At 38.7% G+C, this 27,456-nt stretch overlaps 1 protein-coding gene and 1 long non-coding RNA gene across 5 annotated transcripts in view; one reads left to right on the top strand and one right to left on the bottom strand.

The window, feature by feature from the left end:
- LOC114550436 (uncharacterized) overlaps window positions 1-27,456 on the bottom strand; it is a 47,844-nt gene that overhangs the window by 18,890 nt on the left and 1,498 nt on the right. The window contains exons 2-4 of one of the 2 annotated variants that reach the window (XR_003691697.1): window positions 22,152-22,353; window positions 21,913-22,040; window positions 17,768-19,784 (exon numbers count right to left, since the gene is read on the bottom strand). This is a non-coding gene — a long non-coding RNA (uncharacterized LOC114550436). Of the gene's footprint in view, window positions 1-17,767; window positions 19,785-21,912; window positions 22,041-22,151; window positions 22,354-27,456 lie in introns of those variants that run through there. The other variant, XR_003691696.1, reaches the window with a different exon arrangement.
- Window positions 5,959-27,157, top strand: prkcq (protein kinase C, theta). 3 transcript variants are annotated; one of them, XM_028571220.1, is made up of 18 exons: window positions 5,959-6,042; window positions 12,901-13,272; window positions 16,929-17,128; window positions 18,291-18,351; window positions 19,607-19,787; window positions 19,879-19,910; window positions 20,009-20,094; window positions 20,577-20,706; window positions 21,474-21,583; window positions 21,896-22,052; window positions 22,158-22,339; window positions 22,805-22,978; window positions 23,064-23,155; window positions 23,360-23,422; window positions 23,531-23,669; window positions 24,284-24,472; window positions 25,258-25,386; window positions 26,115-27,157. In XM_028571220.1, the coding sequence occupies exons 2-18, from the start codon at window positions 13,155-13,157 to the stop codon at window positions 26,271-26,273; spliced, it is 2,202 nt and encodes a 733-aa protein (XP_028427021.1). In that variant the 5' UTR covers window positions 5,959-6,042; window positions 12,901-13,154; the 3' UTR covers window positions 26,274-27,157. The 3 variants fall into 3 exon arrangements, with proteins under 3 accessions (XP_028427021.1, XP_028427023.1, XP_028427022.1); XM_028571222.1 differs by having other exon boundaries at window positions 21,923-22,052; XM_028571221.1 differs by lacking the exon at window positions 5,959-6,042 and adding an exon at window positions 12,419-12,580.

A 27,456-nucleotide genomic window follows, 5' to 3' on the forward strand; every position in this document is an offset into this window, starting at 1 on the left:
ATTTTAACATTGTGGTATTTTATTTTACTTGAGTAAAGGATCTAACTGCTTCAACCTGCATGCAGCATGCAGAGAGGTTTATGTTGCCTGTAATGAAAAAGCTATTTATGCATCTCATTCTTTAGTTTTTTTCTCCCTCAAATTGTTTTTTTTCCACACATCATCATTCCTCTTCATACCACCAGTTGTTCTCTTGAGTTATATTGTATTGTATTCCACACAGGGAAGACTGCAAATATGTTCAACGCAAGGCAATTATCATGCTCTATTTGTGTGCACTGCTTACAGCATATGCACTCAATGTACATATATATTTTTTGTGCTCATAAACTTGCCTGTTCTTCACCTGACAAATTTTAAATTAAAAAAACGTGTCCTGCTCCAGGCAGGTAAATTCAATTCAGTAAATGTTGCGGTTATCTTTTTGCCCTTGAAAAGCTGACTCATTTCCTGTTGTGTCCTGATTCTGTATCATCAACTGCTGCACAACCATGTCACAGTTTAGTTATGCATCAGCTCCAAGCACCGCAAGTGTATGCATAGGTGTGTGTGTGTGTGTGTGTGTGTGTGTGTGTGTGTATTGTACTTAGAAGGTGTGTGTGTGTTCTTGGTTGTATGTGTTCTTGGTTTCATCCATTTTTTTTTACTGTAAAAACACTCAGTTGTCGGCTTATAATAATCCATGTGCTGGTATGCAATGTCAATGTGCAGAGAAGACAGGGGGTCGTGCGTGTAAAAGATGGCTGGGTGGAGGAGGTGTGTGTGTGTGTGTGTGTGTGTGTGTGTGTGTGTGTGTGTCTGTGTGTTGTTGCAGCAGCTGGTTGGCTGCTGGGCTGGTTTCCATGGCAACGTGTGTAAAAAGAGTACAGGCTCCGTCCCTCAGTCCCATATTGATGCTCCGTACAAAAGAATAACGTTTTACAATTACATAGCCTCCACTCTTCTCCAGTCTCTTTCTCAGTCTGTCCGTCATTAATCCTTCTCTTAACTCAAAACGCTCAAACTGATTATCTTTCTTTAAAAAAAAAAAAAACGATCTAATTGAAAATGGCAGTTATTAAAATATGGGTTTTATTAAAAAAGACAATATGCCGACTCTCATCATCAGTCATCAGTGTGCGAGAATAAGATTATTTTTTTTTTTTTTTAGACTGCTCTGATCCAAATTCATATTCTCTACAGAAATTGTAACTGATTAGATTTTTGTAAAAGCCTTTTTGTGGATTTGCTGCTCATATTCAGCGGGAGGATTAATTTAGTGCAATGCATGGGGAAACCCACCAAAAGGACTCTTGCTGTTCTGCTCACAAAAATAGTTCCGTAGGTTTGAAAAACCACCTACAGAGGAAATGGTATCACCTCAGACCTGCAGCCACAGCAATATCATTGCTGCCTGCAAAGACAGAGTTTGAGGGTTTGTGTTGAAATCATTGATTTTATTATTCAGACTGAACTGACCCTTTGACGGGTCTCGCTTTAAAAACTCTGCTGCACAGACGAGCTTTGTTCAAAAACACAGAACCTGAATTTAAATTCTAGCAGAGATCCGACCTCTTGCAAAGATACTCAGAATCAAAATAAGGTGTATTACTAAGTAGGTTGTTTGGTGCACACATTACACATATTAAGGACATAATCATAAAGGCCAAGTATTTAAACAGTCAAGCGGATAAATATAGAATAAGAAAATTACAATGCAAATATAAAAAGATACAAAAACACTATTTAAACATAAATATGACGAGAAATTAAAAAAGAAAAGTGCCAAATGCAAAGAAGCTTAATTAAATCGGGAGTGTCTCTTTGTGGAGGAAGCTCTTAAAGAAACATTGTGTGGGGGGTGTGGGGGGGTGAATAATTGTGAACACTAAAAAGATTAGGGTTAAAAAAGATTACAGGATGTTGGGGTTAAGATGTATTTTTGATTTTTTTTTCTTTTTTGACATCAAATCTGTTGGATGGCAATTGGTGTTCTGTATGGTTCACTGGTAGCAGACTGAATGCAAAAGCTTTCTTTAAAGTGAATAAATAGAATAAAGGTTTAAAGGTTGAACAGTTACTTGTAAATGAATGAGAGTGCCAGCCTTGAGCTACCTCTGCATTGCACGTAGCAGGCTGTTTTTGGCAGGAAATCTGATGGCTTGCTTCACGTTGCAGAGGAAAGGAAAAAGGGGGCACTGATCTTTGCAAACAAAACAAACACCTGCAGATTTTCCTGGTCTAAGTTGGAAGGATTTAAAGGCTGGGAAAACATTACTGTTAACAGAATGTCTTGCAAATGACGAGAAAGATATGCATTAACTACTTAGCAATTTTCAGTTTTAGGGAAATGAAATGTTGCCACCACATGGATTTTTCTTCAACATATCAGTCTTCATACTGTACAGCAGCAGCAATAAATTCACTGCCGACATTATTCAGATGGTTATTCCTATAATCCTGAATATGGCTAAAACCATTAACAAAAAAACAACAATATTTTGATTTATTCAAAATTATTTAAATCCCAAAAGAAGTTTTCTTTCAGCTCATAGTTGAGTTTTTAAAATTCAAAACATGTAGTAAAAGACGGGCTACAAGCCAAGAATAATATTTGGCTGTTAAAGGAGCTATCTGTTCTGTTGCGCACTGGAAAATATAACTCCCATGAAACACTGCTCTACACCCATTTGTACAGCAAAGTAGAGGACAGGACAGGAGGGAACAGTACAGGGCATTCTAGTAAAGTAAAGGACATTTAAGAGCAGTTGGGGACATTAAATAACATTTCAGGACATTAGAAGACAGTTCAGTAAAGTAAAATACAGTTAATGCTGGTACAGGACAGTAGAAAACCAGTTCAGCAGTATCAGCATGTAAACAGTTAAAACAATATTACACACACACACACACACACACACACACACACACACACACACACACACACACACACACACACACACACACACACACACACACACACACACACACACACACACACAATAACCAGAGATGCTCACAAGTCTCTGAACTAGAGTCCAAGTGAAGTCTCAAGTCTCTGAGCTAAAGTCCAAGTAAAGTCTTTGAACTAGAGCCCAAGTCAAGTCTCAAGTCTCTGAGCTAGAGTCCAAGTCAAGTCTCAAGTCTCTGAGCTAGAGTCCAAGTCAAGTCTCAAGTCTTTGAGCTAGAGTCCAAGTCAAGTCTCAAGTCTTTGAGCTAGAGTCCAAGTCAAGTCTCAAGTCGGAATTAACCTCCCGTAGGTCGTAGCTAAAGCATGAAGAAAGCTAACGTTAGGTGGCCAATGCTGAGCTAAACATGTTTGCTAACCTATCAGGGTACGTTTTCTGGTGCCTGATAAACTCAGATGTGGTTGAGCCAGAATCCTTTATCTTGATAGCACATATTTTGCATTCAGCACTTCTTTTGTTTGGGGCTTGTTGTCTGTGTTTAAAGTGTTTAAAACCAAAGCTTCTGATGAATGGCACAGCAGCTGCTGGTGCGGTCAACATGTTTGTTGTCCTTTCTCACGTGTGGCAGCACCCAGCAGATACGTTACATATTACATAGGTAGGTTATAGGTTACGCAGGGAGGGGAACAAAATTCAGCTCATCAGATGTTTCCTAAAAATAAAGATTGTTTCACGAGTCCTGCATCTCGAGTCGGAATCGAGGCTGAAGTCTTTTGAGGACGAGTCTCAAGTCAGGTTTGAAGTCGCTGTGTGTGCGACTTAAACACGAGTCCCCATCTCCAACACTAACAGGATTGACTTAGCTGTCTGGGCTTTTCCTGACTGCTTATATCAAGTGCATTATAATTCTTCTCTGTGTTTTAACTGTAACTAATAATCATTACTGTTTCTTTATGTGTGTGTGCTCACTGAGCAGTTATAGGAAGAGGAAGTGTGACCTCACCAACACAGTTAACACACACACACACACACACACACACACACACACACACACACACACACACACACACACACACACACACACACCTTTGTGTCTTGCTGTAAATTTCAAATATAAAATGTAAATCAAGCTGTGTTACTTAGTGGATAACAAACATTATGGATGTGATATCCAGACACAAATTTAAAAGAGTATGGGTGAAGATGGTTGGCAGGCAGGCATCTGCTGTGTTATCTGCACTTAAAGAGTATCTAATCTCAGACAGACTGCTCTTTCTGCCTCCGAACATGATGGATGGATGAATAAAAGGATAGATGGATAGAGGGGCTTTCAATCATGCTCGAGATGATGGTCACATATTGGTGACAAGTCATATTATAAACATAAATGAAATGTATTACTTTTATTCTGAACTATATTTTAATCTGGACCATTGAATTTCAATCATTAGTACTTTTCCCCAGGTATCACTGGCATTGCTTTCCCCACATGCATCCACCTAAACCTATTTTAGCCAACACAAAGGCCATTACATGAACACTGGCACCTCCTGGTGGGGATAAATATGTCATTTATTATGTGTTGATCTAAAAGTATTTGGTAATCTTACTTTTTACTGCAGAAAATCTACATTTTAGTAAGTCATGTCATTCTTAAATATTTTTTTTTATTATTTAAAGTGGAAAAACCTGTTGGTTTTTCTTGTTCTAAGATGCAAAAACAAATTTCATTGGGTTTTATATATAAAAATAATACAAAATAGGCTTTAAAGACATAGAAAAAAAAGATAAAATCAACATGTTTGTGTCCGTTTAAAAGGTAGTTAAAGGAATCAAAAAAATAAAAGCAAAAAAGACCTTGATGCCCATTATTTCCATTACTACATTATAGATTATGCACTGCAATATTACACCACTGCAGTAAAAAAAAAAAGAATACCATGTTGAAGATTATAATGCAATATAAAGATTGAAAGATGTTGATGTTACTGTGTTAATTCACTCTATACTTTATTTAATAAAAGAGTCAAAAAGGTGTTTTCTTGACAGAAACAAATGCTAATTTACCCTAAAATTGGTTTTGGAAGTAAGTGAGTCATCATGATTGAGCAGGACACATTACCTTAACTTTCCACTAAAGTTCATCTTAAAATGTGACCGTCACAGATACCAAAACTCTTATGACTTAGCATCCAACAGCAGAACAGCATTAAAATGATCTACTTCATCACGTAGTCAAATGAAACCGCCTTGGGGTTAATAATAATAATAATAATAATAATAATAATAATAATATGTTGGTGGTTGCCTTGCTTGCCAACCACCTGGTAAGCCGCAACTGTGGACTTTCAACATCTTATTAACAATCAACAATGAATTCTGCATCGTACAGCTCTTTAAAAAAAAATAAAAAATAAACAATATTTCAACAAAACCTCCTCCAAAGTCTGGCTTACATTGCTCACTAACCCTTCAACTTATTGGAAAAAGAAAAGCAGCTCCAAATGTAAAATAATGCTAATAAAATGAGTGCTATACTACTATTTTTGGGTATATATTATATACATATTTTGTTTGTTTTTAATTTTCAGTGTATAAATCTAAAGAGAACTGTACAATAATATAAATAAATATAAAACAATATAGTAAATTAATATAAATGTATTGGCTTAAAGTTAAAGCTTCAGCCTACGCATTTCGGTCAGCATAAAGTTGCTTTGATTTACCACTACTTCAAAATGAATGACTTATTATTCTTTATGTATTATTGGCTATATGTGTATTTGAGTTGTATAAGTAAAAAACAACTAAATTAAATAGAGAACTGTATTAAAAACACTTAAGTTATGATTTTGCCTTATCTAAGCTCACTGAATGTGTCTATAAGTCCTACTTCTTTGTTTAGTTGTTTCATAAGTTTCACTTTGTATGTGGGTGGATAGGTCAATGTTGCGTTTAAACTCTCGTCGGAAATTGTAACCGCTGAATAATATTAAAAAAAAAATGTTCCAAGAATCGCCAATATTCCGACAGTCTTGAACGTCTCATGATATCAAGGTAATGCCGTCTCTGCTCCCTCCGGTCTGTCAAGAGAAGTGCTCGGATGGAGAGTAGCGTCTGTCTGCGAACACTAAACTTCACTTGTCTTTTACAGGTTAGTACGACTGTTTTTCAATGTTTTTACGAAGCTTAAACTTATTTTAACTACACTATTCTTTCTATGTGCCGAATTAATGACCTGCTGAGTTTGGGTGTCGTACAATTGGCTATGGCATGCATTTCATATCTTTCACACTGTATTAAGAACTTAAAAACAACGCAGCTGCAAGGTTCTTTGACATTTAAAAAAACATTTTAGTGGTCGCTATTTCGGTACTTTCTTTCACTTTGAAACTTAAGAGTGCATGGTTGTTATTAGCCCGTTTGGCTAAATTTAGAAAAACAGAAGTCATGACTGGCTTGAAAATCACTGATTTGATCAGTAAAATACGCCGCATTCATAATGAAAGGTAATAATTGGTATTAATAGTGTTCTAAAGTTGTGCATTATTGGATTCTCTTTTTTTATTCTTTACTATTCTACAGTCTCTGTGAGAGATAACCTATTCAGATATATTTAAGTAAAAGTACCACAATGCAAATACCTGTAAAAGTCCTGCATTCAAAATCTTAATTTAACAATGGAGGTATTACCAGCTACATGTAACTTAAAGTATTAAATGTACTCAATGTGGAGCATAATGACCCCTAAAATATGCAAAGTAACAAATAAACGTACTATAGTGGAGTAAAAAGTGCAATATTTCTCTCTTAAATACAGTGAAGCATAAGTACAGGTATATCCAATTTATACCAAAATTGAACAAAAATATAGTAGTCGAGTAAATGTAATTAGTTACATTCCGGTCTTACAAGTAAACCTAGCATGTTAGCAGCATTTTAATGTTGTAGCTGGTTGAGAGGGAAATCATTTTATTCAATAACAATGTATTATGTTTTACAACATGGTTAGATATCTGTGTGTAAAATCTGACTGTGCAAAGTAACTTGTAACTTGTAAAAAGCTGTCAAATACTGTACATTAAGTGGAGTGAAGTGTCGTAAAATGGAAATACTCTAGTAAAGTACACCATAATGACATGCAAGTATTACTTCAGTAGATGTAATTGGTAACATTCCAGCCTTGCAAATAAACCTAGCATGTAAGCAGCATTTAATGTTGTAGCTGTTTGAGAGGGAACAAATGTTGGTAGTCGATTAAAAGACATTATATTTTGTAAACTGATCGTATGTTTTAGGTGTCTGCAAAGTGATTAGTAACTATAGCTGTAATATAGATGTAGTGTGGTAAAAATTGCAATATTTCCCTCTCAATAGTTGTGAATTAGAAGGTTTACGTAATATACAAGTACTTAAGAAAATGTATTTACTTTTTAGGTGCATGTTTTGAAGGAAAACACTGCAGTTACAGAACTTCATTTTTTCATTCAATGGCCTCTTTTCACTGTAAGAAATACCTTAAATTTGTGCCTTTTTTGATACAGTCTTGGAGCGCCCCCGCTCCCCCCCTGCTTTCTTGGCTAGTTCAAAAAACTTAACACACACACACACACACAAACACGCACACATACACACGCTTTGATGTGGGGGGTACAGAGAGTCTCAGGTGGGAGGCTCGTTTGAATTCGCTCATGAAAGCTTTGTGAAAGGTCTTACTGGTACTTGACCTTCCCTGTATCGCCATCTGTGAGCTTGGGGATAGGTGGGGGTGGCATTTGAACAGCCATGGGTGGTTGCAGTCAAGTGAATCCACCACCTCAGATGGCAACGTGATGCCTGCACACATAAAAGTGTGCTCTGAAAAAAAACACAATATAATAAAAGTCTGTTTATTCTCTCTGATGGCTTTACTGAAAAGCATAATCATCAGCCACAAGAGACCACAGAGATTTGACAGCTCCTGTTCTGTTCTTAGGCCTCAATATTAAACAACAAAGCTGGCACACTACAAAAAAACAAAAATTGAAACTGATTTTTTTAAAATCCTGTGTTTATGTCCTTCTGTACGGAGAAGCACATTAGACTGCATCAGCAGCCGATTTACTGCGTTTGAGCTGCTGTTTTACAAAATAAAGATCAGCAGCTTGTTTTAACAATGACCTCTGTGTTGGTACTGCCTAAATCCTCTTATATTAAGTGGACAGTTACTTCATGAGGAAGAAAGAGGGCATACATATGTGGTGTAATCCCATTAGGACGTCACCACAGGCTCCATACTTTACATCACAGCAGCTCAAAAGCTAAACAGTATTTTGGTGTCTTTTCCTCATCTATATAACATGTGACATATGAAAACATATGAAACAAGTATTAATCAAGCACGTAAAAGGGATAGTTTGAATCTTTTGAAGTGGGGTTGTATGAGCTACTTCTCCATAGTCAAGTGTATTAGCGACAGTAGATGGCGGCCGACACGGAAGCTAAGCAACGTAGACCTACTGCTGTGGACGGGGGGCAGCAGCTACACGGATTTTAGATACCCAAAACAATCTATATCAGTTTAAGTGTACGCTATATTTAGAATATTTTTAACACTTTACCTTGAAGACTGACTGGATGGGGGAACTGAAGCCGTTAGCTATGCTCTCTTCACAGCCACCAGACTCCTTTGACAAAAACAGTAATTTTATCTCGCAGAACACGGTAGTTACACGGTAGTTGCTGGTCCACCGCTGCCTCGATCGATTAGTTTGTTTGTGTTATTGTGTGACTTTGGTGAATCTGAACTAACCCTTTAAAACACCAAAGTCACATAACACAAACTAACCGATCAAGGCAGCGGTAGACCAGCAACTCTGCGTTCTGTGTAAGTCAAATTACTGTTTTTGTTTAATACAGTACACATGACCTACAACTAAACTAAATCAAAGTTATTAATGTTTTGTGACACTGATAATGGTTTGTTGCATCAGTAACACTGTAAACACAGCCGTAAAATAGCTCTTTAAGGAATACACACAGGAAACTCTTAGGTTAAGGTTGAACTCTTAGCCTATGTGAATTCTCAAAAGTGTCAAAAATATGTACTTTAAACTTTAAATCAAATCTTAAATATATTAGGATAATCAGGAAGGATGATGCTAATCAATGTACTAACTCTTTTACATTGAGTACATATTTTGTTAGCTACTGGTTTCTATCTAGTTCATCACAATGCATCAACCTACACATACTTTCAGCTTTTTGCTGTTCTCTGCCCACCTTCTCAACATTTAGAGAAGTGTTTGGTGTTGTTTTTCAACTTGGTGTTTGCAACAGCCCCACCTGTGAAGCTTCAAAATGAAAAATAAAAACCGCCCGAAAGACAGGAAGTGTGGTTACATCGTCGTACCTTAAGGCACCGGAAGTTGTACTTCTCCTGTGCAATGAACGCAGCGCTATACAACAGATTCAAACTGTACAGGAGGCTGCAGCTCTGCACATTTCAAAATGTTTGAGTGCGTGTGGCTTAGAGAATTTCAATATCAGGATCAATATCAGTCTGTGACTATATATGCACATAAAGACATTTGTATAAGTTAAATTAAATGGGAAAAAACAAGATATAATTCAAAAAGGCTGGTCCAAAATTAAGAACAGTACTAGAAAAGTACTAGGTACTAATTAAGTTGAACTCATTAGTTGATATGATCAGCTTCACATTCTAATTGTTTTAATTAAATGTGACAAAATGGTGTTCAGACAAAGTCTTTAAACAGTTTACTGAAACAAGTCTACAGCTGTGTCTCAGTTTCATACCGTATGCTGTTACCTTTAACGATTTGGTTACGAATATGTAGGACATTACAGGAGAAAAAAAGACAAAATTAACTATACTTCACCATGCTAGCATGCACACTTGACCCTAATCCTAACGGCTTGATTTTTTTTTTATATGTCGTGCAACACACAGATAACCAATAACCCAGATAGGAAATAGATTCTCACAACTGGAAAAATGAAAATAAAATGTTATACAGCTGCTCTGGCCAAAGCTTAAATAATAAAACAAACAAAAACACTAACAAACGTTTTGGATAAATATTTTTTCATTGTCAGTCGTCTATCCTACTGTGCCATCATATTTCTGTCTGCTGGTGCAAGGCTTATAATATTTCTAACTACTAGAACTAAAACATTTAGTCAGTTAAAGCTGCAACTATTAGTTGACTAAGCGATTACCAGAAAAGTAATAACATGTCATGCTTATCCAAAAATCCAATCAGACCACAACTGAAACCGACCAAACAATCAGCACGGTTATATAAATAGGTGTATATATATACTGTACTTATATACACTATGAGATAATGGTAATCTACCAGGAATGGATTGGCCATCGGGAGTAACGGGAGATTTCCCAGTGGGCCGGTCTATTTGTGTGAGCTGAATGGGCTTATGCTACCCTGGAAATCCAGAGTTCTCGCAAGAGCACAATTTGAAATTTGCTCAGCGAGTCACTCTGGCATTGAGTAATGATGCTCATTAACTATGCTCTTGTAGCAAAGCTGCACCAATCACATCGGTGTATCTGATATAGGCGGGCCAGAGGCGAGCTAAACAGATGACGACAGTTTAATCTACCAGTTAGCTCCGCTGGTATCTAAGCTTATGGGGTTTTTGTTGTAATTGGTCGTAGTGTTATCCAATTGCGAGCAGTGAGATTTTCAAATGCATGCTTGGTGCCGCCCCTCGAGTTGGGCCATTTGCATTACTCAATGCCAGACCTTTAATCTTTCGGATTTGGGCCTGGATTTCCAGGCTAGGCTTATGCTGCACTCAGTTTTTTTTTTATGAACACTGGCCATTCACATCCTTGGTCTTTGACTGACCGGCCCACAGAGAAGAAAGAGATCACATGATTGGCCAACTGGTTTGTTTCTCATCTGAACACTGGCCAATCACATCCCACTATGACCCACTTCCATCCTATAATAGAGACAGAGCGCATTTAAGTCCTGCCCCCCACCTGCGGTGAAAACAACACCACAAAGTGCTGGTAGCTAGCTAAAAAACACGAGATTTAAGTATGTCAAACGATTATTTTAGCCCCCTTTGTCTACCAGAGAGGACAAGTTAGCTGTTAGTAAACTAATGTTAGTTATGTTTTAGCAAGCTAAGGCACTTGCAAAAAACTTTCTGATTTATCCACATAAGTTGCATACTGTGTACAAAATGCAGCTTTATCTTAACTTACAGACTTTTCACTTGTTTACTATACAAGACATCTTGATGGCAGCCATGCACCCCCCTTAACCTTTAGCCATCTTGCCATTAGGAATCAGCCAGCCTTTTTGTATCAGTGAATACACTATCATACTCTCTTACTTACCACTCAGCTAAGTGAGAGTATTTTTTTTATGGCTGCTGAGTCAAGCAAATCTACATTCTGCCAATGTTGAACCCTGCTGGTATATACAGTGCATACAGAAAGTATTCACAGCGCTTCACTTTTTCCACATTTCGTTATGTTAGTCTTATTCCAAAATGGATTCAATTCATTTTTGTCCTTAAAATTCTACACACAATACCCCATAATGACAATATGAAAAAAGTTTTTTTTTTTTAAATGTTTGCAAATTTATTAGAAATAAAGAACGAAAATAGAATACGTATTCACAGCCTTTGCTCAATACTTTGTTGTGGCACCTTTGGCAGCAATTACAGCCTCAAGTCTTTTGGAATATGAAGCCACAAGCTTGGCACACCCATCTTTGGCCAGTTTCGCCCATTCCTCTTTACAGAACCTCTTGAGCTCCATCCGGTTGGATGGGGAGTGTCGGTGCACAGCCATTTTTAGATCCCTCCAGAGATGTTCAATGGCATTCAAGTCTGGGCTCTGGCTGGGCCACTCTAGGACATTCACAGAGTTGTCCTGAAGCCACTCCTTCCGCTTAAAAACATCCCCACAGCATGATGCTGCCACCACCATGCTTCACTGTAGGGATGGTATTGGCCAGGTGATGAGCGGTGTCTGGCGTCTTCCAAACATAATGCTTGGCATTCACGCCAAAGAGTTCGATCTTTGTCTTATCAAACCAGAGAATTTTGTTTCTCATGTCTGAGAGTCTTTCAGGTGCCTTTTGGCAAACTCCAGGCAAAAAAAAAATCCACCTACTATACTTTATATCTCTCTATTCATTCCCATGACACTACGGACTCAGGTTCAGTGAGGTTTACAAGAAGAAAGTGACTTGCTGCTTCTGACGATGACGATCATGACAAGTATTGGGGACTCAGGCGCATGCGGTTGCATATTCCTGATCTGCGTTTAGTATTTCAGCTCTATTAATAGTCACCTCCTAGCCTCCTCTCTGACACACACACACACACACACACACACACACACACACACACACACACACACACACACACACACACACACACACACACACACACACACACACACACACACACACACACACACACACCTCCCTGGCAGGCCTCAAATATCACATCGACCGTCACCAAGTCGAAGACTTTGCCACCAAAACAGCTGCAGTAGAGGCAACACAAGTGGTTACTGTAGTTAATTCTGTGGTTGATCACACACACACACAGATATTTTTTTTGAGATTTATTATTAGTTTTATTTTATAAAGATGCTCAAAGGTTCTGCCGAGTGTGACAGCTGCTGTTTACAGGTCATGAAGGTATGGGTGCTTTTATTCTAGCTGCATTCAGGTTAAAAGGGCTGGTTTGTTGTCTCGCTTTGGGCTTTTAGGTGTGAACAACAAACATTTTCCTGTCCCTGCAGAACAGACATTGTTGATTAGATTTGTTTTTGGTCTCCATGTGAGGAGATGTTTAGTTGCTGATTTAGTTTAAAACTCTGCTTTGACAGCCAGCTGGAGCAGACAGTTTTGCAGGGAAACTTGCTCACAGCCGGCTCTTGTGGTTACGGTGTCACTGGTGAGGGTGATGAAATATCTCTCTCTCTTTCTTTCTTTGTCTCGGTCTCTTCCTCTCACAGGTCGTTTAAAGCGTCAAGGGTGGAAAACGGCAAACCTCCCCCTCTGCCAGACTTCTCTTTCCTCTGGAGGAAAAGGGGCAGTCGACGTGTGCTGCGGTGGAGGAAAGGTGGTTGACAGCGACACCGAAGCTGTCTCCCAAAATCTGAGAAATCTTATCTCTTGAAGCTGCTTTGCTAAGACGGCATCGTCGCAAAGGTTTCCTGGAGATTGTTTGGATATTTGCGCGGAGGTCAGAGAGTAAAAACCTGCAGCCATGTCTCCGTTCCTACGGATTGGGTTCTCCAGCTTTGAGATGGATCCCGGTCTGGCTTACCATCAAGAGGTGCTGAACACGTACTGTGCTGTTTACATGAAGGAGGCCATCGACACAGGTTAGTGACTGTAGTTAGATCAGTGGTTCTTGTGATTTGGTCTATAATAATGTTAGAAAAAAAATGCATTACAATGGTATAAAACAAAAACAGCAAATGCAAACATTTGAGAAGCTGGAAACCAGAGAATATTTGGAATATATTTTGTTTTTGCTTGACAAACGACTTTTCAGTCTTAGACTATTTGGTTTATCGAATAATTGTTGTAACCAGAGTTAGATCAATATCTCAGCATTTGTAGACCTTCTATTGAGAATCAGTTATGGTCTAGTCAGAGTTCTCCAATTGTAATGTGCTGATAATGGATTACCTAGATTTTTATAGTGGAATTTGTGGAAATTGATCAATAGAGTAAGCCCCCTGGCTGTCTAAGGGAAGACTTTATCCTAAAATTAGTCGAGCCTACATTATTTACAGCTAAAGCGTTTTGTCGATAACTCAGTCGGGTTGACAGAAAATTAGTCCGCAAATATTTTGAGAACATTTGCTCCTGTAAGCACCATTTGTTCAAAATTATTAATTCCTCTGCCACTCGGGAAGTGATGCATTTTATGTTCAGTAAAGTGGTTGGAATAAATCTAGAAATGTAGAAATAGTATCATTATTTTTAGACTACAGATTACAGTGCAAAATGTAGTAAAAAGTAAAGTAGAACAGGAGTCTTATAGATTATCTTTATTTTTTGAATCAGATAGTTGTAGTAGCTTATAGGACGACTAAGGCTAAGAATATATATACTGTAACACTAGGAGAGCTGAGGTATAGTATGGCAGGCTCCTATATAGTTAGATGACGATAGACGTGTTTAAGATTTCAATAACCGATAAAGGTAGCACTGTAAATGCAGGCAGGTCCATACATATCCTTCATTTCTAAGATCTTCATTGCAGTTGTTGATTCATGTTCAATGTCACAATTTTGGGAAACTTTCCAGTGTGATAACAGACACAAAGCCGATATCCTTGTTCTGCATTCGGCTATCTTTAACCGCTGGTGAATATGAGTGCAGGATAGAGCTAAAAACAGTGTGTCACTGAGAGGAAAGAGGAGGGCTCTGATGTTTCTTTTCCTCTGTAAAACCACAAGACTGGTCCTATAAGACGCTGCAGAGAGAGGCCATGTGTATTTCATGTACACTATACTGGAGGGACAATGTCTTTTAGTTTCATTTCACTTTACCTCAGATAAAAAATTGAAGTACAGTACTGAGTAAATGAACTTAATTACATTCCACTGCTCAATTCACCGTTTTTGGAGGACACGTTTGTGAAAATAAGAGCTGATTATGAGAAACTCCCAGGCTGGCCAAAAAAAAAAAAAAAAAAAAAAAAGGCTCCTATCAGGCACTCTGTCTCACCGCAGCTGATTTCATCTTCACATAAAAGTGATGGAAAGCTTCAATGAACAGCTTTTCTTTTAAAGTCCTCTACAAAGTTGAGTGTTTAGGCACTTCTAGTCTTTTTTCGATTCAGCTAACCCCAATGGTATACAGAACTGCAGCATTAAAAGGCCCTCCTTCTGTTTTCAAATATAAAGTAAGCTTCATGATTGGCCAAAAGCACCAGCTCATCTCATAGGAAGCCGAGTTAACTTCTCTCCGCCTGTCTGCCTGTCTATTCCGGTACAATGAAGTTACAGTTGTTAGGGCTATAAATATTTTACTTTCTCATTTTTGATTTATATAAAGTAAGCTTTTATTAATCAAGTAAATGTTTAGTCTAGGAAAGAATATAAGCATAAAATGCCATTTATAAATGTACTGTAGGTATCAAACATAGTAGTGTTTAACTACAACAAGCGTCAGCTAAAGTTGTTATTAAGGGATGCCTTTTTATGCTAAATGTACCTATGTAGCTGCTGTAGGCCGCAGATCACTTTGAGAGTAAAAAGCTTAGTGGGCTTTAGCGTTGAGGCAGCAGCATGGCATGTGGCTGTTATGTAAGTGGATATATGGGATGTTATTGCAGAGAAACATCAGCAGATGTCAACTATAAAAAGGCCAGCAGTGTCGGAAATCTCTCAACGCTGAGAGGCGATAATCATAAAGGTCTTCTGGCCAGGTGGTGAAATGTTCAGACGGTATATCAAACATCATGCAATGCAAATTAATGTGCTACCCATGGCAACAGAGGAGAATAGGACTGTAAAGTTATAACATCTAACGACACTTGCACATAAGATTACCATATTTTGATGTAAAGAAGTCACAGATTTCACTCTTATAAATGATAGTTGGGACTGTAATCCCCTGAGAGTAACACACTATACATTCATCCTTTTTTCACAGATTAATTCCTGGAAATCTTCTCCATCTTCCATGTTAAATGAAAATTAAATCCTTAAAAGGATAAGGCTGGTGATAATCTATACTTTTGTTATTGTCAACAAATCCCAGAAAAGGTTTCTCAATGCTTTCTTACCCTGTGAATATGACTAATTAATTCATATTTTCATCTTTAAGAATGCTTAATAGTTTCCTAAATCAGCAGCTTTATAGAAGACATTACTTATATCTGGTCTACACATACACGGGTATTTTTGTAAATGGGGCTTTCCCTCCTTTGTTTTCCAAAACAGCTCCCGTCCACACAAACACTGTTTTAAAAAAAAACTGTCCAAATGAAAACACAAAAATACATTGAAGCACTGTCAAGAGCATGCCAAACCAACAGGCTGCAATGTAACCCTAACCCTAAAGCCATGTTGGTCAGTCACACAAAGAAAAGAAAATGTTGGTCAATCAGAAGCCTGAAAAAAAGCTTTTACAGGAAGGCTACCTGGCCGCAATGGTGCATCGATTCATTTGGACGCCTCTGTTCCTCAATATAGTGGAAACAGGAGTCAAAACCGTGTTTTTTGGGGACTATTTTTAGTGGTGGACACATTAAGTTCTCTATAGTTCTCAAGTAATTCTGGCAAAATGATGATGTTTTTCCACTTAAGTCTTTATTGGCAAAAGATTTGCAGAGTTAAACAATGTCAGTAACTGGGGGCGGCCTCTAGCTCACCCAGTAGAGTGTGCGCCCCATGTAGGCTGAGTCCTTTGCAGCGGCCAATTGCTGCGCATGTATTTCTCTCTCTCTCTCCCCCCTTTCTCTGTCTATTCACTGTTACTATCAAATAATAACAGGGAAAAGCCCCCCCAAAAAAGACAAGCCCTAAAAAAAATCTTAAATAAATAAAAACTACTGTAACAGTTTTCATCATTTAAAGTCCTGTTGTCATCTTTTTGAGCCTTGCATTATGTTGATTTTTCTTCCAGTTGTGCTTCTTGTAGTCTCAAGATACGGGTTATAGGTTTTTCCATTAAGAAGATTTCTTCTATGATTATCAGCCATTGGTCAGTTGTCACTGGCACTTCCTTCCCCCACTTCCTCGTAATAGCATTTAGAAATCAAGAACATACACACTCATTATGTAAGGGTCTGTCAAGAAAATGTTGAACTGCATCTTGTCACAGCATCTACCATGCCAGTAACACTAAGATGTATAATTTGCTGACACAGGATTTCAAGGTATTGAAGTCAAAGTCAAAAATCACTCAGTGTAGCGTTTGTTTTTAATCTTATTTCCTGTCTGTTGCTAAGAAGGGGTCAGAGTAAAGAGCCTGCCAATAAAGAAGTGTTTTTTCTCTTTATTGCTTTTTGTTATTCCAGAAAAGGGCCAAGTGCACAAGCAGAAGAAACCCACCATGTACCCGCCATGGAGCACCACGTTTGATGCCCACGTCCACCGTGGTCGCATCATGCACGTGATGGTGAAGGACCGCACGGCAGAGCTCAAGTCTGAGGCCACGGTGGCTCTGGACTCACTGGCAACGCGATGCAAGAAGGAGAATGGCAAGCTGGAGATCTGGGTTAGTACAGTGGGATGGGTCACGGGGGTGTGCGTTTGTACTCTCGGACCAGCTGTTTGGCTACTTCGGCAAAAAAAAAATCCAGATGGGCTGACTCACTTTCAGGTCAAAAGAGCAAATGTTGTGGCAATCCTCCTTTTAGTCATTAAAAAAATTAAACCAACAAGCTTTTTTTCCTGGAGATATTTTAGCTTGTAATAGCAGGAAAATGACAGGTTTAATAATAACATGACATCACTTATTATCTACACCCGTGCTTCTCCTGCTTCTCCAGAATCTTATGAAACTGAAACTGTATTCCAGAATTGTTTATGTTTTTATCTAATCACAATAAAATAATGTTATTGTGATCAAGAGAAAACAAAGCTTGTTGCGTTATGAGATGCCAAAACTAGAAATCCACATCTGATATATCAAAATCAATAATCTGGTAACATTTAGACAAAACAAGTCATGAAAGTAATTATCAGAACATCAAACTCATTGCCTTCAGAGTGAAATTTGTCATATTGAATGAACAATATTAGCAGGAATTATTAATTATATTATTATTAGCAATAATGTTTCTTTGACTTCTTGTAAAAGGTTACCCACAATAGCTTTAATTAAAAATAAAAACTGTACATGCACCCTATGCATCCTACATGCATCTCCCTCTGTTTCCGTCCCATAAAACAGCAGAAGGCTTTATTTACATGCCTTCATTTCTTGTCATCTCTCTATTGTACACCATTATGAGAGCAAAAATACATATTTGGAGAAGGAGGGCCCCGGACCCCCATACAGATGTTCAGTTTTACATCTTGTCATATTTTTCATCCCACTTTAGCCTGAGTTACATCTAGATTATATCCATGTTATGGAGGCCACCACTGCTCATGCCAATTACCTAGTTCTTCCTCAAGTTATTTTTACCTAGTCAGAAATTAGACACTGTTCTCTTCTTGTGCACCAGATAATTTCTTTTCCTGGAAAGACTTTGCTTTGGGTGACACCAGAGGCTTCATGCCAACTGCCTCTTATACCAAACTAAGAATCAAACGATCAAATCAAATATGTTTGGGTATATTTTGAATCCACATCCTTCCCTTTTCATTCTCAATGTTTTTTTCTCACAAATTTCTTTGGTAAATTATTTCTCTGTTTTTCTTTTTTGTCTCAGCTGGAGCTGAAGCCACAGGGCCGCCTGCTGATGGAGGCCAGATACTATCTGGAGAAGAGTGGTGAGTGGTTCAAACCTGTGTTACTCCACCTGCTCCTCCTCCATGAACAACTACAATATGCTGAAACACATAGGGTTTTGCCATCAAATGAAGAAAAAAAAAAAAAAAAGTCCTTAACTGAAACTGAGACCAAATGAATTGCCCAAAACAAAATCTGTTAAACTGAAAGTGAAAATTAGAGATGGTAATCTTTATGATCTGAAGTTACAAGGTTGTAAAGTCTACTCAAAAAGGAAACATTTTCTTCACCTTAAATGCTTAGCACTGTCACAGAAATCATTTGCATAACTTTTTTTAATTTATTCAAAACTAATTATTGCTGCCACCGGAAACAAGGAAGTGAGTCATTTCCTGTGCACCGTACAATATTCTTTGACAAAAGTCAGTTATTTTAATGTAAAAATATACAGTATGTTGAATCACTATTATACTAAGTCAAGGTAGAGAACAGCAAAACTTTTTTACAGTACTTTTTACTTTGTGAACTGTGACAGTTCGGTGATTTTTTGAGGGAATATTTTAGATTTTTAGGTTTGAAAACAACCAATACTGTATACATATAGTGAATGTGATCATAAAATACTGACCATCAATCCAAATTGTTTGCATTAGTCTTGTCTTGTTAGTTTTAATGACACACAATGCCTTGTGGATGACACACAATGCCTTGTGGATGTGCGTGTGCTTTGTGTTAGATCCCTTTCACTGGGGCTTTCCTGAAATTAACACCATGCCAAGGCCTGAGAAGTCACTGAGAACCAAAAAGGAAGAAGCCATCTCATGTTTCTATATATAGAAGTTGGAAACAACAGGTGGCATAGCGTCTGGTGCACTGTGACAATTTAATCTGTGGAACTTCCTCCTGAACTACATACAAACACATAATAAATTGTCTTCCTGTGTTCTAACCAAATGATTCAGCAGTACACAGACGCCTTTCAAAACAGATATTATGCTTCTTTTTTTTTTTTTTTTTTAAAAGGAATAGTATAACATTTTGGGGAAGGTGCTTAGTACAAAAGTTCCAATGATATACTTGACACAGTCTCTGTTAAACTGCAACAATTAGAGAGAAGACTGACTCATCCATATGAGCTGATAGAGACATAATGAAACTGATGTAGAAACACTTCTTGAGCCACAAAATGTGCGAACTCTAGGTGTGACATCTTTCCGGCATTAAGGAATCGCTCATCAACAATTTGTCTTTTTCATGTATTGTTCTTTCAATAAAAGGTTGTATGATGTGTTTCAGATGCTGCAGGTCATACTGAGGGAGACCCAGAGTCCGAACCAGAGAGGGAGGGTCTGTTCGCCCTCCATCAGCGGCGAGGGGCCATCAAACAGGCTAAAGTTCACGTTGTCAAATGTCACGAGTTCAGCGCCACGTTCTTCCCTCAACCGACCTTCTGCTCCGTCTGCAAAGAGTTTGTCTGGTACACAACAAACTGGGATATCACAGACCACCAAATTACCATTTTCTGCATTATAATATTAGTCATTTTAATCCGCTTTTATCCGCCACAGGGGTCTTAACAAGCAGGGTTACCAGTGCAGACGTGAGTGTCAGATTTTCCACTGACCTTCTCGAAGTTTGAATGATGCCTGCTTTACATCTCTGCCATGTGTCTTACTTGGTTGTATTTGTGTCTTTTAGAGTGCAACGCAGCCATTCACAAAAAATGCATAGACAAAGTAATCGCTAAATGCACGGGTTCAGCCATTAACAGCAAAGAAACAATGGTGAGTATCTGCCTGACACGGATTTCCAGTCACTCATTGTGCTGCGTAAATGCTTTACGAAAGCGCGTCATTCCTTCTGAGCAATCACTGTTAAATCTGCTGATACAGTATGTGTAAGAGATTTGTAAAGTTGTGGTTATACTGCTTACTAATGAAGTAGTCACCTCACGTAGAGGTATCAATACACCAGGCTTGTCTCGTCTCATTTGCTGCTTTTATCTTGCTCGTTTCACTTCCTCCTCAGCCGCATGCCTGCTGAGTTCATATGCATGAAACCAAAAGTGAAGGCAAAACTTGATGTTGTAATGCATTATAAAAGGACAGATCTGCCACCCGCTGTTTGAATACAGGAAGTGTTTCTACTACTGCTGCTGCTTTTGGCCTTGTTTGCTTCTGTCCCAAGGTCTGGCAGGCCTGATTTGCAAGGCTTAACATGTACTAGGGCCTCCATGATAAGCTGTATGATGTTATGTGTGCTGCAGATCCACAAGGAGCGCTTCAAGATCGACATGCCCCACAGGTTTAAGGTCTACAACTACAAAAGTCCCACTTTCTGTGAACACTGCGGTACTCTGCTGTGGGGGCTCGCCAAGCAGGGGCTCAAATGTGAGGGTGAGAGGCGGGAGTTTTATGATTTCTGTGGTTTTATGCATCTTGTTGGGTTAAAAACTGGACTTGTAGGGTTAGCGTTGCACCTCGTACACACTGTCTTGATTTAAGTTAACGCAAGTGATGACACTACTTCAACACAGCGAGCCTAAAAGAAACTTTCCATGAAAAGTTCACAAATGTTGTTTCTGTAGGTTGCTGTGTTCTATGACAGTATGGTTGAGCTTACACACTAATAATTTAAGGTAGCTGCAGGTGGTTCTGCTAAAAAGATTAGAGTAAGAATAAGAATTAGAAAAAAACATAAAATAAAATGATTGACCTGGTAAGGGTATACTGGCCCAGTGTCTACTGTAGTTGGCCTGTGAACATTTCCTCTTTGTATAACAATGTAAAATTTACATGTGTCATAGTTGTAAGGCAAACTATGCAATACGATTTTGTACACTTTTGAACTGAAGCGCAAAGTATATTGTTTTATGTACCGTATTTGGGCGAATGCGATTTGGCCGGTATGTACTACTCGGTATGACCTCTTCTGAAGAGTCCATCATGTTTTTTTAATCCTCCGTGTCCTCCTTGGCTTGTATCATGTGGACGCGCCGACAGTTTTGTTGTCAGAAACTACACACTATAGCTTTAACGTCCCCTTTTCAAAGCATTGTTGCATTACGCATTGTGTGAAATATGTGGAGATGGATAGAAAAATGTTCTCAAAAGCATGTCACACAGGTTTATAACATGGTGGTAATGCAGTGTTTTCTGTGCAGAATGTAGCATGAACGTCCATCATAAATGCCAGAAGAAAGTAGCCAACCTCTGTGGGGTCAACCAAAAACTGATGGCTGAAGCTCTGGCCATGATCGAGAGTAAACAGCAGGTCAGACAAACCAATCCTCAGATCTTTCAAAATGTTTAGAGGTGTACATTTCTTTTCCATCAACTCCCACCTCAGTAAACCTGCCCAGAAGCTGCTAAGACACCTAAAATATTTTTTTGTATTAATATTCACTAATGTATGGTATGTCCTGGTTCATGCATTAAAAGTTTAAGAGGGTTTTAAGGTGTGCTGTTAAGGTCTTCTGTTTCTGTTTCCTGCTGATTGTTGTCTCAAAATGGTGTGAATGTGTTTTTTTAGAGGTTTTTCCACTGAAGTGTTTGACTTTTAAATTGTCAACAAAATGAAATTCAGGCCGATGCTGGTCCTACCTTTTGTCAGGCCAGAAGCACCAGAGAAAGTGAAATCATTGGTCGAGAAGGTCCAGTAGGTGTTGGCCAGCCGGGCGTGGTCCGAACTCCGTCTGGGTTAGTAACGGCTGTACCAGCCACAGCTACACCTGCAAACAAAGGTACACAACCTCTGAAATCTCCACTCTCATCAAGCCATTTCTTCTTGATAGTTTTTTTTTTATTATCATGCATTTGTTTCCCCATTCCTGCTTCCTGACCTGAAGACTATCAGGGTGTGTCGTGGGATGGACCGACTGACGTCGGCAGGTCGATTACTGAGGCGCTGACAGAAGAGGCGCCGAGAGAAGAGCCTCTGTACGCTGTTCCCAGGAAGGAGCACCAACCCAAATTCACCGTTGATGACTTCGTCCTGCACAAGATGCTCGGGAAAGGCAGCTTCGGCAAGGTACAGGAGATTATCTGATTCAAAGAAGAAAAGCACAAAAAGGTCCAACTAGGTTAGTTATTCACATAAGTAAAGGGCAAAGGGACAATTGGATGTAGCAAGTGTTCCTGCAAAAAAATGAAAATACATGCAGATTATTTCAACATTCTTTATTTTTTCGAGCTATGACTTTTTTTGTAGTTCTTAGAAATAACAGACAACACATTTAGACTTTTTCCAGGTTAGTCACCAGTGATATTCTAGTCATTTATGTCAACATAGTTTTCATACAGCACAATATGACTCTTGTGGTCAACACTTCTTTCTGCTGCCACTTTCCACAGAAAACCACTGACTTCTTGTTATTCTTGCATCATGCATCAGCATGACAAGGGGGGAGAGGGGGGCTTAGAAGTGGGTGGAAAAGGAAGAAAATAGGAACTGTCCAGCCGCAGCAGTTTTTAAATGTTCTTGCTGCATTTCCAGGTGTTTTTGGCCGAGCTGAAAAAAAGCGGGCACTTTTACGCAGTGAAGGCTCTAAAAAAGGACGTGGTGCTGATGGACGATGATGTCGAGTGCACCATGGTGGAGAGGAGGGTCCTCTCTCTTGCCTGGGAAAACCCTTTCCTCACGCACCTTCACTGCACCTTCCAGACCAAGGTAACAACAATCCACGTATAGTTGAATATTCGCTCCAACCATCCTCAGCTACAACTCCAACGCTCTCTGCATTTCATATGTCCAGGAGAACCTGTTCTTCGTGATGGAGTATCTGAATGGAGGGGATCTCATGTTCCACATCCAGAACTGCCACAAGTTTGACTTGCACAGAGCCACGTATGTATCCCGTCAAAAGGCACAACATCTAATATGCTGAACACCGGTCTGTTAAGATGCACAACTGTAACTTTGCACTGTCTGGGTTGGATGCTTTACTTTCCTTGTACTTCTTGGCTGGAGTCAGTTGGTAGTGATGTAAATGAAATAAGCAGGAGGAAAGACAAAAGTAACACACCATGTTTTTTTTCTCTCTCCCTGCAGCTTCTATGCAGCTGAGATCATCTGTGGGCTCCAGTTCCTGCACTCTAAAGGAATCATTTACAGGTAGAGTCTCAGCATAAACCAGAAACAGAACTGAAACTGATGGTGAACAAAACACAAGAGGCCAAAACTAAGAACTGTCCGTGCTTACGTGCTCCTGTTCCTCTGTAGGGATCTGAAGCTGGATAATGTGCTGCTGGACTCTGAGGGTCACATCAAGATAGCGGACTTTGGCATGTGTAAGGAGAACATGCAGGACGAGTCACGCACCTCCACCTTCTGTGGGACACCCGACTACATCGCTCCAGAGGTGAGCACACGCACCATGTAGTCATGGGAACTAGATGATCTAGATTAATGGGTAAACCAATACTGCAAAATGTACCTTTAGTGGTAACTAATCTCAACCATAGATAGCATAAGTTGTGACAAAGGCGGTGTCCAAAATAATTCATCACCATTCCCTATACACAATTTTTTTTTCCTAATCTAGAAATAATAATCATTAATCCCAATCTACATCTGGAAGTTTTAGAGGTTGTGTAAACCAAGATTTTACTTTTTGTAAATTTAATTGTAAAATTCTATTTCATATTAATGTGCAGTTGTCTTACTGTTTTTTTTTTTTTTACCATTTTGCACCAAAACAGTAGCACTAAGGCAAATTCCCTGTATGTCTAATCAAACCTACCTGGCCAATCAATGAAATAGAAATTCAGTCCAACTCCCTGAAATTGTGATCTTTTTTAAAGATAACTTCAGAAAAAAACGTAAACGTTTTATCCAACTTGGAACAGATTCTTTTAATATAACTTCATCAGTAAATCAGCAATGGATATCAGACTGCATATTGTTATCGAAAGGAAAATTTAGAAAAGCTACACTGTAGTTTTTAACAGTATGTGGGTTGTAATTGTGTATCAGATCCTGCTGGGTCAGAAGTACAACAGCTCAGTGGACTGGTGGTCGTTTGGAGTGCTGCTGTACGAGATGCTGATCGGTCAGTCTCCGTTCCACGGCCGCGATGAAGAGGAGCTGTTTCAATCCATACGAACTGACAACCCCGTTTATCCCCGCTGGCTCACCAAAGACGCCAAGAACATTCTGATTGAGGTCTGACACTGTGTGTGTTGGGTGTGCGCGAGTGTGTGTTTTAATGGTTGTATTGGGGGTACTGAAGTAATTACACTCTACTCTTACAATTCAGTTGTTGTGGTTTAAACTAAATAAGAACTGGTTAGTTAGGTAGACAAACGTTTGTAGCAGATTTCAATAACTGTTATTTACATTGATCAACTAAATGCGAGGCTTACATTGACATTAACCACACAGATCCTTTGATCAATAATATGTCTATTAACATCCCTCATTTCAATAAAAAAAAAAAAAAAAAAAAAAGCTTCTTGGAAAACTTTGGCACATTTACAGCAATGTTTATCAATATGCACTGTCCCTGTTAAAGCAACACTATGTAACTTTTAGCCCTATAGGTTGTCTCATTGGAACTACAGCTGCAGCTAATAGTTACATAGTGTTGCTTAAAATGAACAAAGAAAACAAATGAGAGGGAAAGAAAGAAAATCTCAGGAGGAATCCCATGGCTCAAAAGTACAGGTTGACCTTCAAGTTTAAACGACTACAAACTGTAACTCTTTAAAGCTATCACGGAATAATACACAATACTTGAACTTCATCATGTCAGTCCCAGCTACACCGTTTGACAGTTGATTTCTGGGAAATGAGAAACCCACACCAATACGTGTTTAGCTCCAACAATGTGGACTAAATAATAATACAACATTTAGAAGAAGCACCAAAAGATTGTTTACTTTTTAACTCTACTTTGACTGCCTGCGTCATTTGTAAAGGGTGTAACCTCAGTTGGGTTTGTGCTGCAGCTGTTCGTGAGGGAGCCCGAGGAGCGCCTGGGAGTGAAGGGAAACATCAGACAGCACAATTTCTTCAGCAGCACTGACTGGACCTCCCTGGAACAACGGAAGGTGGCGCCGCCCTTCACGCCAATATTAGTAAGTACATTCACAGTTCAAGGGGCTCACTTTTCATTCAAATTTATAAGGCCAAATTTTCTTCTACGGTGTATGTTAGCTGAAGATATTTACCTACTTTATCGAATACATCCCAGTGTAAAAAAATCTATTAAGTGCACACTTGCGATTTGAATGAATGTTGTGGCAATTTGAATTTCATTATACATTATGAAAGCACTCCTTTCTATGTTGTTCAACTACCATGCATGGTTTGAGTCTAATGTTAGGAGAGCTGAAAGGATTAGTCAACTAACTATTTTAATAATCAATTTGAGTCCTTTTTGAGCAAAAATGCAAAAACAAAAAGATCCTATATCCAAAGCTTCTCTCTGTCTTATGTGATTCTAAACTGAATATCTTTTTAGTTTTGGACAGTTGGTCGGACAAAAAAAGACATTTGAAAACATCACCTTGGATTTCTGGGTTATTATGATGGACACTTTTCACTATTTTCTGACTTTTTAAAGACCAAAGCGACGGAGACAATCATTGGCAGGTTAATCAACATGTTAACCTAATGTTCACCAAAGTTGTTTTACGTGTGACGAACATGTTTAATTAAATTCATGGTATGACGACATACTTCTATTTATTGTGGAGGAAAATAATATTTCACAAGACATTGTGAAATATTATCAGTAGTGAATCAGTAGTGTATTGTACGTATCACTGTGTGTATTGACACATTTCCTCTTCCACCCTCGCAGACGTCGCCCAGTGACTGCAGTAACTTTGACAAAGAGTTTATCAACGAGAAGCCCCGGCTCTCGTGTGCCGACCGGACGCTCATCAACAGCGTTGACCAGACGATGTTCAGAAACTTCTCCTTTGTCAACTCGGGGATGGCTCGCAACGCAGCACGCTGACAACGGGACCAACAACCTTACTACCTTACAAGCAAGCCGCTCAGACACAAACAGCACTTACTGTAACTGAAACAAACTGCAGAGACTTTAGACCATGAATGTCACAAAACTTAACTGTATCCGTAAACGTGATGATAACCACTAAGGGGGCATCCTGGGTGTAAGGCACATAGAGCACAACTGTGAAGGGATCTTTGTTGCATGTCTTTTCTGTCTCTAAATTTGAAATATAAAAGATACCCACAAAAATCTTTTAAAAACAAACAACAAAAACTGCTGAGACAAAGAGGCAAAGAACATATACCAAGATATAAAAATGAACAGTCTGTTACAATGCCTGAGATATAATTAGTCTTAAGTAGTGGCATATAATTACCTATAGAACTCCACCTTAAAGTATTCAACCCCCTTAACTTGCCTTTGTGCTTATCAGGGTGTGTTTATTAATAGACTGAATGTGTTGAACGTATGGTGCCTCATAATACTTTATGAAGTTTACTTCTTCAAGCAAAGTAAACTGAGAAATTTGGTTACACCAAATTCGAGCTATTGTCCTGTTATTGTTTTATTTCCTGCCCTATTCCATAGCTTAATGAGTATTTTGCCTCCATGTTGGGTACAGATGTTAAAATATAATTAAAGAACCCTTGGTCATGTAAATAAATGTAATGTAATTCTGTCGATATACGGTACTGTCAGTTGGATGTAGATCTGTTATGATGGTGATGTGTAGCAGGTTTTTGTTTACGTGTTTTCTTTATGTACCTCACGAGTTTTATAGATACTATAATTTGGATCAGGTACTTAGATCAGCTGCATACTGTAGTTTTCATTGTCCTCTTCATTGTGAATCCTGCATAATAAAATGTCTGTGTTTTTTTAGACTGCTGTCTGTTTTGTTTCTAACTATACTTAAACCTTAGCTTTATGTGTAGCATCCCTCATCACATATACTGAGAGAGTGGAGATGGAGACAGGAAGCTCAGTTTTTCATCCTTTCTAAGGAGTTCATTCTAAGGAAATGTTAAATGCAACAGGTCTTCTACAAGGCCAATGCCACCACAAACTGCCTACCCATCTAACAGACAAACCACAACGCTTGGGGGACATGTGGGTTACAGCAGCCCCTCATAATCAGTAATACTACACATATTTAATAGTACTGCACTACACAGCATTTAAA

Source organism: Perca flavescens, chromosome 23 (assembly GCF_004354835.1).
Source record: "Perca flavescens isolate YP-PL-M2 chromosome 23, PFLA_1.0, whole genome shotgun sequence".
Classification (NCBI taxonomy): domain Eukaryota; kingdom Metazoa; phylum Chordata; class Actinopteri; order Perciformes; family Percidae; genus Perca; species Perca flavescens.

Excerpts from the sequence above, each read along its gene's own strand:
- prkcq (XM_028571220.1), top strand. The coding sequence starts at position 13,155 with ATGTCTCCGTTCCTACGGATTGGGTTCTCCAGCTTTGAGATGGATCCC. Across the intron at positions 13,273-16,928 it reads GAAGGAGGCCATCGACACAG|AAAAGGGCCAAGTGCACAAG; the intron begins GTTAGTGACTGT and ends TTGTTATTCCAG. Across the intron at positions 24,473-25,257 it reads CCAAGAACATTCTGATTGAG|CTGTTCGTGAGGGAGCCCGA; the intron begins GTCTGACACTGT and ends TTTGTGCTGCAG.